We start from the raw sequence: 14,133 nt of genomic DNA on the forward strand, positions 1-14,133 counted from the left end.
GGCCTCTATGACGCTCCACGATCAATTGTTTTTAGGGGTTTCTGGTAGGTTTTATCTGCTGATGAAACCATCTCCGTGATATGTTCCATTCACCCCCAACCGAACCTACCAGAAACCATTGATCGTCCACTGTGATGAAAAGTTAAGGCGCCAACCAACCACACAGACGCTGGGTCACTAAAAGGTCAAATACACGCTAATATCAAATTTCTCTTTGCATGAAAAGCTCCAAAATGCACCTTTAAGGGCTCAAGTCTGTCCTTTTCACCTAGACACTGTGGGGGTTTTCATGGTGTGGACATGTACATGTATGTGTGCACCAGTCCTTTGCAGAGATGGACCTCGTGTCCTTTAAATGCTTCTAACCTGGCGTTGTGTTGGTCTCTCGCAGGAGCTGAAGGGGCAGATGTCTCAGCTGCGCCCCCTGCTGTCGGTGGTGGATCAGTACCGAGTAGACGTGCAGAGTCTGAGTGCGTTGCGGGCCGAGCTGCAGAACCTCACCCTGCTCCTCGCCTCCATCCAGGACCAGGTGGGGGCCTACGACTACGAGGAGCTCCAACAGAGAGTCCTGCTGCTGGAGAGCAGACTGCACGGCTGCATGAACAAGCTCGGTACGAGGTTTCAAGATATGTACAACTCTGTGTTCTTAACTTCCCGCTACAATCCTCAATTAGGCAAGATTGACTGAGTTGAGGACGTTTCATCTCTGTTGTCAGAAGCTTCATTTTCTTCAATATCCGGGGAGATGATCTGTTCGGATAAAGACTCTCTCAGTTTTTGAGGACCTAATATAATAACCTCGTTTTTATCTGGGTTAAGAAGGAGGTAATTTACAGTCATCCAGGTCTTAATGGCTTTTACACAGGAACTAAGCCTATCTAATTTATCCGTCTGAACTGGTTTCATTGATAAGTACAGCTGTGCGTCGTCTGCATAACAGTGAAAATTTATATTGTGATTTCAAATTATGTTACCTAATGGAAGCGTGTACAACATAAATAAAATTGGCCCGAGCACTGAACCCTGTGGCACCCCATAGCACACTTTGGAACACGGTGAAGACTGTTGGTTTACATTAACGAATTGTTGCCTGTCAGATAAGTAAGATTTCCCCCGGAGATTTCCCCCGATACCCCATAGCACACTTTGGAACACGGAGAAGATTTTTGTTTTTTACATTAACAAATTGGTTTGAAGACTTTTCGCCTCTGTCGTCAGAAGCTTCTTTTTCTTCGGTCTTGCAGGCACCTTTGGAAAACAGCCCTTTAATATTTATTGTCTAGAAATAACAGAAATGTGTCTAGCTCTGAGCCTGTTCCTACAAATGTGCACATTTTGTTGGATTGCGGAAACGTTTAAATTAAGCGTTCTATCCCCATACAAATGAAGAGGGAAAATGGCTCAATACAAAAGTATGGCGAAGTCTGTTTTGTCCGCTTCATGGCATTTGTATCACTTCTGTGGTTTCTTTATCACTAACGTATTATAAGATGATGTTTAGTGGCCACTGGATGTGTGTCCGACCCCACATAAAGCAGATACCTAACTGAATTGGAGCTAGCATTTAGCTCAGAGGACACTTTTAGACGCTAATTTGTATCTAAAGTAAAATCTCTGTACATTCGTTAATGATTTCCAGCTAATGCTAATGAGGCTGGAACTCAGCCCAGGACAGATCAATAGGCAGGTAATGAGCAGTGATCAGAAAGTAGGGTCGTTGAGACTTAGAACAACAAAGGTTGTTTACCCACAGGGTGAGGGTGTAGCGTTTAATAGAGAGGAGGGTCTTAGGGGCCACAGTGGTGCAGTTGGTAGAGCATGATTGGAATGTCAGGCATTGGAATCCCAGCTCCTGAAGATGCACACTGTCGTTGTGTCCTTGGGCAAGATACTTCACCCACTCAGTTTTATTTTAACATAGGAGCCCTTCTTTGATAGCAACTTCGAAATTCTCAAATTCATTAAACTTGTGAGTTTTTGGAGAGTTTCTGCTTGGATTTCTTTGCAGGATGTCAGAATAGCCTCCCAGAGCTGCTGTTTGGATGAAAACTGCCTCCCACCCTCATAGATGTTTTGCTTGAGGCTCCAAAGGTTCTCCATAGGGTTGAGGTCAGGGGAGGATGGGGTCCACATCATGAGTTTCTCTCCTTTTTATGCCCAGCAGCCAGTGATGCAGAGGTATTCTTTACAGCAGGACATGGTGCGTTGTCATGCATGAAGATGATTTTGTTAGGGAAAGCAGAGCTCTTCTTTTTGTACCATAGAAGAAAGTGGTCAGTCAGAAACTCCACATATTTTTCAGAGGTCATTTTCACACCTTCAGGGATCCTAAAGGGGCCGATCAGCTCTCTCCCCATGATTCCTGGCCAAAACATGACTCCGCCCCCTCCTTGCTGACGTCACAGCCTTGTTGGGACATGATGGCCATCCAGGGTTACACGGCACTCATCAGTGAACAAGACTGTTTGAAAATGAGTCCTCATGTATTTCTGAGCCACTGCAGCCGTTTCTGTTCATCAGCTTCAATGAACCGTTTAGGGGAGGCCCGGATAGAAGGTTTATGCACAACTGCAGCCTCTGGAGGTCCTACACCTTGATGTTCGGGAGACTCCAGAGGCACCAGCAGCTTCAAATACCTGCTCTCTTAATCTGATGTATTTGTCTGGCAGAACCCGTCCTCATTGTGCCTTTATCTGCACATAACCTCATTTGGATTACAGCGTCATCTCGGTCGCTCTTTGAGCTACACATGTCGGTATTTGTGGATGAATAAGCACGGGCGAAAAAGGCACCATGTTTTAGTTACTTCCTGGATATCTCCGGCACGCTAGCGACAAAGCATCATAAAATAAGCATCGCAAAGGGTGAGTTTGGTCATTTTCTTTGACATAGTGGTACAGGAGCAAACTAGCTAAAAATCTCAACATCGGTCTGTCGTGTCGTGACATGGTAAATCACGGGTATTTCTCTACCTTTCAATCCTGATAAAACGTAAAATACTATCCCCCAAAACACATCATAGTATCTGGGTTTGCAGAGATCCATGTTCACTTCAATATTTCAACATACAAACCACAGCATTTCTACGCTCCCGCCGCTATGGCAACGCTGGGGATGCGGAGAACCTGGAGACTGAAATAGCGCGCGTCCTCTGAGGTCCATGATAAATATTCAAATCTTTATCCATATTGTCAGTTGATTTGACAAACCCACTTGACTTTACCGCAGACTTCTTTCAAAAAGCCTGACCTACTTACCAAATGGAAAAATGGTGTATTACGCCGGCCGCGGTCTACGGTGGCCCCCCGCGGGGATCAATTTTACAAGTCCCTGAGTTAAAATATTGAGGTAAAATGCCGTCACGAGCTTTCTAATGACTTCAGCGTGAGGCGGGGGCAGGAGGGCGCGGTGTCTTGCTTAATTGCGTTTTGATCTATTGGAGATTGCGCGTATTGAGATGTGCAGGGCGATAAAGGAAGGCAGGGACGTAATGGAGAGAGGGGAGGAGGTGGTCTGCGTCATAGTAACGATACAGTAGAGGCGTAGGAAGGGAAGAACAGAGCGATAAAGAGGGAGCGAGATGGCCTGGATAAATGTAATGACACTCAAGGTCGCTTCCCAGCAAAGGGAGACATGCATTTCTGAAAGAGACTGTGCAGTCCTGGAGGTATACTATGATTACAAATGTTTTAAACCAACATACAGTAAAAGTTTGGTAACACACATAAAAGAAGTGTTTCCAAACTTTTAACCAGTAACGTTCATGTTATTTTATAAGTAGGACTTTATGGAAATAAACAGGAATTAATGGGAAGAAATAAGTTGTTTCTTCACGCAGAGATGTACCCTGCAGCATAATCTGAATTAATGAGAGTATACACTTCCCGACCCTAAAAAAGGTGTCATTTATCTGGATGTAACAAGCTGTTCTGATCAGAGTAAAAAGAAATAAATATTTATTTTATTTTTTCAGTGAATATGAATGATCACTCATAGTGAAGTGTGTGAAGCCATTTATGGTCAAACAACAGAGTTTACTCTTTTTAAATCATAATTAAAAAAAGAATCAAAATGACCCTGTTCAAAAGTTTACACACCCCAGTTCTTAATACTGTCTATTTCTCCTTTTAACATCAATGTCAGCTTGGAGTCTTTTGTGGTAGTTGTGGACGGGCCTCTTTATTTCCTCGGATGGTAAAACTGGCCAATTCTTTTACCCGTAGGAAATCTACGCAGACACAGGGAGAACATGCACACTCCACACAGAAAGGCCCCGTCCAGGTGCCACCCATTTTGGGTTCATCGTTCATAATGACATTGTCTCAAAAATGCTGAGGATTGTCTCTGTGCTGTTTGGCATATTGTAAGCGGATACTTTGTGGCATTTGTGAAGTAATGTCTTTCTTCTGGAGACTTGGCCATGCAGCCCATTTTTCATCAAGTGCCTCCTTATTGTGGATCTCAAAACAAGTATATCACTTGTTTCAGGGAGCCCTGTATTTCAGCTGGAATTATTTGTGGGGTTTTCTGGGCAGTTGTTGCTGAATTTTTTGTTGGTCGACCTGACCGTGATTTGCTTTCAACAACTGCTAATTGATGCTCTCAGTACCTTGCATGTCTTTTTTAAAACCCTTTCAACTACCTTTTCTTGCAGATCCAATTCGTTAGCTTTCCTCATGACTCAGAAAGCAGAAACATCAGTGCAGCACTGGATGAAAGATGCAAGGGTCTGTCTGGAGCACAAAAACTTACTGACCTTTTATACACAGAATAATTACAAACACAGGTCACAGTTGAGGATGCTCACCTTTAGTAGCCATTCAAACCCGTTTTCATTATGAAGAGTAAAAAGAGTAAACTCAGTTGTTTGACCATAAATGGCTTCACACAACCAATAACTATGGAAAAAAAAGAAAAAGGTTTTGTGTTATCATTCATATTCTCTGAAAAATAGTTTAAAAAAATTAAAAAAAATTCTGCCAGGGCATGTAAAACGTGGTTGTTGCTGTTTGTGAATGTAGCTCGAAAGGCAAACAAGATGACGCTGTAATCCAGTTATGGTCATTTCCTTTGTGGGAGACAGCCAAAGCTAAAGACAGAAGAAAATTTGGGCCTGTTTTCCTAAAAAGAGGTGTTTATTCTTCTGATTTATTGAGTTCTGAATGGCAAAATACAAATTGAAATTACAGTTTTTGCAGATTTGTTCACTTATAGAAAGATCTAAAATCGGCCTGTACAAAAATCTGATATATAAATAGATAAAACCATACATTTAAACCTCAGTCTATCCATTGTTTAGATTTTGTCGCTGAAATGATACGACATTTTTGCCATTTTTATGCGTTATTTACATATGAAACGATAAAATGTTAAAATGGTTTTACATTGATTTCTCTACATGTAATTATTCTCCTATGTGCTCATGTCATACAACGGTGCAACGTTCTATTTGCACTTCACAAAAGTACAGGCTTTTTATGAAAACTGTGTCGCTGTCGGTCTGATGCTGTCTGTAGAGGTCAGGACGGAAGCTTATTAACTCTCCGTAGCCATGGAAACCGGCCATGTTAGGGGGTGCGAGCAAACATGATCCGCCGACTTGATATTTGCTAAAAAGTCAAACAAAAAGTTGAGAGCTGGGCCTGTGTCTGGATTTAACCGCCTCGTCTCTCCCCTCTCGTGTGGCAGGTTGCGGGCGCCTGACAGCAGTGAGCATCCCGATCACCGTGAGGGCCTCGGGGTCCCGCTTCGGCTCCTGGATGACGGACGCCATGATCCCCAGCTCCGACAGCCGGGTACGCCACGCACACACAAACACGCACACACACACACACACGCACGTACGCACGCACGCACACACACACACACACACACACACACACACACACACACACACACACACACACACACACACACACACACACACACACACTTCACCGTCAGCGCGGGGCCATAACTCTGCCTCATAACAGCCGTGTGCTCCTTCACTGGTCGTCAGGGCGACCGTCTCTGTTGCCAGGTGTGATTTATATCGCCATGGTGACCCGGGGCTGTTCCTCCACGGCGATGGAGGAGTGCAGTTTATTTGCGGCGCTCCGGTGGATGTGGCGACAAAAATAGGCTCCTGCGGATTCCCAGGAATCCAATGTGTCAGGGTGGACAGAAACGACAACAAGAGGCCCGTCTGCAGCTCGATGATCCAAGTATCATTATCACAGGGTCAGGCTGAGACTAAATATATATATTTTATACTGTGCTCTACAGAAACAAACAAACAAACAAACAAACAAACAAACAAACAAACAAACAAACAAACAAACAAACAAACAAACAAACAAACAAACAGACAAACAAACAAACAAACAAACAAACAAACAAACAAACAAACAAACAAACAAACATGCTGCGATGATACACTTGTGTCATGATCCGATATGCATCTAGTATGTATCTAGTAATTATGATAAGTAATATGTTTACCTTAAAGGAACAGGCCACTGTTTTTCCATACTGAGATACATACTTAGCTGAGTTGATGTGTACCTGTCTGGTCTTTGTGCGTGCCCTCAGTCATGCAAAACGACCAAAGATGTTGTTAGCATTTGGCCTCTCCCAGTATATTCCTACAGCTTTAAACAGGGGTGACGTTAGAAGCGACTGTCTGCGAATTGCTAATTGGTTAATTTCACTGACAATCTGTGCGTTCTAGGCCCGCCCCTTCAAACTATTCCAATTGCTCCGTGACCAGACTAATTCCCTGCATGGAATGGACAGGGAATAGTATGGCAGAGCCAGGCAACATATACATATACATAACATATGCATGGGGATAGAGCTCTTCTCATACATACATACAGTATATGCATACTCTAATAGTTTTAAAGTAATACTCTCTGATTGACCTTATCTCTTGTTATATGTATAACGTTGTTCAATCTTACTGTACTCGTACCTTCACTTTGATTTGACTTAAATTTCGTCCTCATGGGTTTGAGATTCATCTCTTGTAGAATCTGTTTTTTATCTTTTGTGTTAAACTACTGTTCTACTTCCCTCCATTTTGTATTGTGTGTCCATCCAGTTTTTACATGTTGGTCATTGTCTCTCCAATTCCTGGTGATTTGCTTTAATGCTTAATGCGTCAAGACCATGGGGAGAGTCTCACCTTACTGTTCCATCCAAACAATATCCAAACCAGATATGGCTCTCTCTTCGTCTTTTTTCACTCGGTTTTCCGAGTAGTACATTCCGAGGTTATGCAATATCCATACCGCAAGAAGACACAGTATGTGGCAGAATCCCTGAGGTCTTCATCTGACTGAGAGTCACACATTGTCTTGCAAACACAGCCTAACGTGAAGTTCTGATTTTGTACTACAGAAGTTGAGACCATTTACCATTAAAAATCTTTAAAACCAACAAAACAAACTTCGTCCCTGGTGAAGCCTGTTTGGTTGGCCACCACACAAAGGACGAATTACACCCAGCATGCAACGTTTTTAAAGAGTTTCAATCAGACATCTCAAACTCGCAGCCCCACGAGGTAGTTTGTGTTGGCCCCATGAGATTATTTCCTCCTCTTGTTATTAACCTAGTGCAGCTCCTGTTAGGCACAGCACCGTGCACATTGTGCCGATGACAAGGCTGACGTCGCGTAGCGGTGCTAAACAAATAAACTAACACAGATACAGGGAAGGGAAGGGAGAAAAAAACAGTTCTGAAAGAAATGGACAAAGAGCTAGCGACTGAAACGGGTGAAGACGGTCAGAACACGGAGTGAAACTTTCATTGTTCAGGTAGTCATGTGCAACCGCAGGGAAATGAAAAGCAAAGCTCATAATCAGTGTTTGAAAGTGTCATGTCATTCTCTCTCAGAGTTAACTCAGAGCACATCATGTTAAGTACAGAGCGACGCCGTTTGTTCTGCTGTTTGCTCTGATGATTCCGTGGAAGAGGAAACATCATGAAGATAAAGCAGCTGCACCGTGACAGGAACAGGAAGTGGGCCTGATTTAAAACCCACTGTGTCATTAATTAGTATGTTATCTTTACAAAAACACTAACTGTGTGTCTGAGTTTGCGGCCACAAACCTCAGCAGCCGATAATCGCTCGTCCAAGAGGTGACTGAGGGCTGATCATTAGCGCAGCTCTTGGGACCAGCAGCTTCACACATAAAGGGCAGCACCATCAACTTTCATCGCATCCAAATGGAGGTCTGAACTTCTGCGGTAACCGAACCGCAAAGGGCCGAGGTTTTCTTCTTTCTCCCCCCCTGCCTCGTGTTCGAGTGATACACATGTTGGCCAATCAGAATTCGGGCGATCTGCTCTCCCAAAATTTCATCTGATGGGTGGGGGAGCGACTGGATTTTGCGTTGCATTATGGGTAACATTTGACTTTGCAACTTCTGGTTCTGTCTGCCGTAGCGTTTTCGTTCGCTCTGCCTGCTTCGTCTTCTTCTAAAAAAGGAATACAATTCTGGAGCTGATATTTTAAGATGCAGACTTTGACTACATTTGGGGCTCGTACCTCCCGCCCCCCTCGCCTGGCCTGCCAGACACTGCTGCTATCATTTTACCCACATCGGTCCAATCACGCACCGAGAGGCGGGACTTCATTCCCCCAAGAGGCGGAAGCCGTCACCACACTCTGCCAAAACAATAGAGATGTGACGATGTTTTCTTCTGCTCTTTCGTTTTTTGAATCATTTGAAAAAAACAACAACTGTAATCCCTAAAACCGGAGCGAGAAACAGCGTTCAAAGCGTTCCTCGTAAATAAGGATGTTTTTGGAAAGGCTTCCTGTCGCTTGTTGCTGCGACGTATCTAGCGTTGCTCTGATTGGTTGATGGCGTCTGTCAATCACGCCCACCAGGAAATCGTTGAGACCATACCTGCTGCCAGGCTATGTGTCTTTGAAATATCTATGGAAAAGCATGTACTTTGGCAGGCCAGGCAACCGCCCCCCCGTCCTGCCTTCAGCGGACACTCAGCCACACACTGCCCTGGAAGAACCATTGTCCACTGGCACAAATAATCGTCCTTTATTCAGAAGTATGGGCTGGATATGTGCTTAAACACTGGGGAGATCCTCATGTAGATCATGTGTGTATAGCTATAGTTGAAGATCCATAGGACATGGCAGTAACAAAGAGGGACTAGTTAGAACCAAAACAGCCGTTCTTTTTCGGTCCAGAGCTCCTTCCTACGCTTCAGATCACATTCAAAACCACTCGCCCCTGACGTCTAAATCAATCAATGTTTTTGTAAAGCCCAATATCACAACAGGAGTCGCCTCACAGGGCTGCACCGGACATTAAGGCAATAAAACAGAAAAGTCTCCATTGCGTTCAGTCTGAATGCAGTATGCAGCAACAGACACACAACGCACACAACAAACAGAGTCTTTTTTTTTCTTCATCACAGCGCCTTACTCCAATTCTGTTTAAGCCCCAGGGCCTGTGGGTACATTAAAGGGATATTTCAGGATTTTTGACATAGGGCCTCATTTCCTAGTTATCCAGAGTGTTGCTGATTTCTGGAGATATTTTTTTTTTTTGTAATTCATGCAGTTCTTATATTTGAAGAGTTTCGTGGTTCTAGGCTAATGCAAGGCTATTTCTATGGTATCAGCTACACTGCATTAAAAACAGTCTGACCCGCTCCGCAGTGCACCTGAGGCAAATCACTTATAACGCCAGACTAACCATATAAATGTCTGTGTCCATAGAATAATTATTGGAATATAACTGACCTTGCATCACATGAATGATCGCATTTTGAGGGACTATTTTCTAGCACAGGGGTTCTCAACCTGGGGGTCGGGACCCCCAAGGGGGTCGCGAGGGTACTACTAGGGTGCCATTATTTGTTCTAAATTTGATTCATTTTATTTTAGCAATTGTTTTGTCTTTGTTTTTTTGTTTTTTCCCTATTTTCCCATGGTCTGACCCAGGCGGGGGTCACGATCCTAATGAACTGTTATAATGGGGGTCGCGGCTCCAAAAGGTTGAGAACCACTGTTCTAGCAGATCACTCCGCCACTGCATAGCTTATACAACCACGAAGCTGATGCCGCTCAAATATAAGTTCTTTTATATGTAAAAAGGTTAAAATTATTCTATGGACACAGATATGGTTAGTCTGGTGTTATAAGTGATTTGCCTCAGGTGCACAGTGGAGCGGGTCAGACTGTTTTAAATGCAGGCTAGCTGATATCGTAGAAATGCGCTAGCCTTGCACTAGCCTAGCGCCACGAAACTCTTCAAATATAAGAACTGCATGAATTACAAAAAGAAAATATTTCCAGAAATCAGCAACACTCTGGAAAACTAGGAAATGAGGCCCTATGTCTAAAATCCTGAAATCTGGCTTGGATCCGGGCTGTATAAGGGGCTTCCTACAGACGGCTGTGTCCCAGGTGTTGGACAGCTGGAACCTGAGTCCTCCCCGTCTGCTGATGGCCGGGTGCGTGGCTCGCTCATACAGAGCTTCATTAACTCCCCTCTCAACCCAGCGCTGCTCTGCTGAGAGGCGCTCCTCCAAAGGCTGAGCTGTTTCCCCAAATGTGCATCTCATTACACCCCGCATGGAGGAGTGGGTGGTGTGAGGAGAAGTGGAGTCTATTGTCTATTATTGTCACGCTAGCAACACGGGAGTGTCTCACCACCCCTGAATTAGGTCACAACGTTTTCATTTGGTGGTGAGGTCAGAGACGATCATTGTATTAAGCTGTGTGTAACTGTAACGGCTTCACAGCAGGTTTGGGATGTGAATATGAGGCGGATTTTCTTAAAACAAGCAAAAGGATGTTTTTCCGACAACGAATGTTTTGATGCAAATCTGCAAGAGGTTGCTGCATGAAGCTGAAATAAAATAAATGAGCACCATGATGTAACAGCAGTTTTAGAAGTTTATACACAACTCAATGCTCAATCGCATGAAAATAAAACATAGGCTCTAAAAAACAGGCTATGAAATATTAAAACCTGTCTGAAAAATCGCAATTATGTTTCAAATTGTGACATTATTATTTTCAAAAAGATTATTACTCATGCATTATATTAGACCTTACCGTTGAAAAGTGGGTTCTTTCGCTCACAAACACAGTCCTGATCAAAGGTTTAAGAAAAGAAAAAAAATAAACTGGTTGGATCTTAGTTTCAAGTAGAACTTCAATAAGCAACAAGAAGAAAAAGGAATTAAAGCCGCAAGCGGCATCGAACGGCCCTCGCGGGCCGTGCCTCCTTTAGCGCCTCTGTAACACCACTACATTTTATTGCCCTGATGTACCATTAATCCGTCAGTAAACACAGACGAAAAGTTGCATTTTAGCCTGTCCTTGTGAATAATGGCACCCACCTGAAGAGGGCGCTGGCGCGCCCACTATATTTTATTGCCCTTGAGTGCCATTAATCTTTGTCAGTAAACATGAAAACGGCATTTTTTGCCTCTCCATGTGAATAATGTCTCCAACATGCAGAGGGCGCTAGCGCGCCCATAATCTATTTAATTTCACAAGCAGCATCGGGCTCTATTTCACTGACCACCGTCTGTGCCTCGATTGTTGCATCTCCATTGCCCTACCCTACCGAGGGCGCTAACGCGCCAACTACATTTTATTGCCCTGATGTGCCATTAATCTTTGTCAAAACTAAATATTTAGCCTGTCCATGCGAATAATGGCTCCAACCTGTAGTGGGCGCTAGCGCGCCCCAAATCTTTTTTGTTTCACAAGCAGCGTTGTACGGCCGTACTTCAATGACCACTGGCCACAAGCTCCTTATAGAGGGCGCTAACGCGCTGTAATGTTGTATAATGTGAGATCTATGTGTCTGTCCCGTCAGAAAAACATGGTGGGCCTCAGTCGTCTCCATGGCAACACCGTACAAAACACCGTGTGGTTCCTATTAGCTTATTTTATCAGGATGCCATCAACTATTATTCTGCCAAATTACATACATTTCCTACAAACTAATTGTTTGACTACCAATGCATTTTTTCTTCTCAAACTAGAGGGGGCGCTATCGCGCCCACTGTCATTGGTTTACATTTGTTGTGTCCAGGGGTGAAGGGTCAACATACTGTTTATCTTTTTTTCATGGGAGTATTTTCACTTTTGTAGGTGGCGCTGTCGCGCCTTTTTTATTTCCCACAAATGGAACACATGTTTAAAAAAAATAAAAATCATTTTAACATTGGGTAAAACTTTGTGACTACACATACAGAAGGCACCAGCGTGCCTGGCATTTCTGACTTTACTTACATTAAGTGTGATTAAATCATGTGAGCGATCAGGCAAACACATGTAGGATCTCATTATGCATCTCCACCTGTCATCAATGAACCACTATTCCACAGATTTAGCTTCTGTGTTGATTTATTTGAGTAAACCCAATAAAAACGACTTACATGTTCAATAAATGTCATGCTATTGTTGCAAATGCAAATATGCATTCTCTGGCCACTTTCTGTCCTTTCTTTAAGAGCAAATATTTTCCATCAGTATAATACATGTCTTATTTAATTATTGGAAATCACGTCATCACAGGAGTAAAAGTATATCTGTATAATATCTGTATATAAAGTACAAAGAACTCCCAGTTTAGAAACTACATCTCTCAAACTCCAGTCTGAGTGATTAACCATTGAGCCAAAGAGAAACAGAAATCTACTAAGAATTGTGATAAAATAACTCTCCCCTGATCACACAGCTCTTGTGCAGATATAAGTATCTCAGAAACAAATAATCTCTCCTGTCCTGGTTTATATTTGTAGTCCTTAAACTCACTAAACTAATCATGTCCAAACGGAGGCTGTTTCTGTGTCTGTGTCTGTTTCTGCTCCGCACAGAGCACGTCTCCTCAGCCCCTCCCATCCCTGTGTATTTTCTGCCCAGTAACAGCGCCCCTCCCCTCCCCCACGAGCCCCACCCTCCCCTCCCTCCGCTCTGATTGGTGGAGAGACGACGCATCTGTGACTCACTGGAGTCTATAAATAGAAGGGGGAGAGGACAGAACGTTCCAGACTTCAGGTGAAGTCACTTGTGTTTGAACCAGAATTGTCTTCTCTAGCTTTGGCTTGCCTTTGCGATCATCGGATCATTGGATTACTGTTTTTTGGTTGTTAGTCTTTTGTAGTCTTTTGTGAGTTTTATCGTCTTTTGTGTGGACTTTTTTTTTGGATTGAGGACATCTTCTTCGGCTGGAGAAAGGACCGTCTGATCGTCTGTGACTTTCAGCAAAGAGCCACTTTCCCAGGAGAAGGTAAGAAAAAAAAAATGTTTTACTCTCTTTATTGCTGTTTATTTCAAATGTGGGGTAAAGTGCTAGCTTTTTTGTGATTAAGTTTAGTTTAGTTTGTTAGCCTATTGTTCTCAGATGCTAATGTTGCTAGCAGGTGGTGTTTGAAGACCTTGTGCATTAAGGCTGGCTTTTGTGTGATTTAATTTACTTCTGCTGGATGCTTATTGTTGGCTAAATGTCTATCACGCTGTTGTAGGTTGACAGAATTCATTAATGTTGGCTTTAGTTTGATTTTCGTTTAGTTGTGGATGGAGGCCTCATGTTTTCTTCATATGCTAATGCAGCTAGCAGGCTTTTTTTCTGTCCCTGTGCCCTGTGCCACATGTTCAGTGATCACATAATAGAGCTAAAATAATGGCATAAAGATGCTAAATGTGCTATCACGCTGTTGTAGGTTTAGTTGTGGATGGAGGCCTCTGTTTTCTTCATATGCTAATACGGCTAGTAGGCTTTTTTTCTATGTCACTGTGCCTTTGAAGTTGCGTCTCATGCTCCGGCAGCCATTACGTCTCTTCCATGTGCTATTATCTGCATAATAGGACACGGGCGGCCATTTTGTGTCTCATATGTGTAACAGGGCTCTGTTTTATTGATCCATGTTAACTTTACTGTCGTGTTCTGACCTGGCTCATGGTCCAGTCTCAGTGTGGTACTGGTTCAGACCTAATGTTCCTCCTCGTGAGAGGTGCCTGTGTGATGGAGAGCTGCCATTTTGATTCTGGGACTGTGTTTGCATTAGACCTGCTGGTTCATCTTTTTTCATTCGTCATGTTGTAAATATGTTTTGGAACAGTTTTATAGTGTCACTTAACACCTAATGTTTCTTAAA

General features: G+C 43.3%; 1 protein-coding gene across 1 annotated transcript in view; it reads left to right on the forward strand.

Moving 5' to 3' along the window:
- LOC306960263 (noelin-2-like) overlaps positions 1 to 14,133 on the forward strand; it is a 132,326-nt gene that overhangs the window by 60,681 nt on the left and 57,512 nt on the right. The window contains exons 4-5 of the mRNA XM_079552640.1: positions 392 to 611; positions 5,689 to 5,795. Coding sequence (XP_079408766.1) covers positions 392 to 611; positions 5,689 to 5,795 — 327 coding nt within the window. The remainder of the gene's footprint in view (positions 1 to 391; positions 612 to 5,688; positions 5,796 to 14,133) is intronic.

The sequence above is a fragment of the Gobius niger genome, assembly GCF_951799975.1.
Source record: "Gobius niger genome assembly, chromosome: 3".
Taxonomy (NCBI): Eukaryota; Metazoa; Chordata; class Actinopteri; order Gobiiformes; family Gobiidae; genus Gobius; species Gobius niger.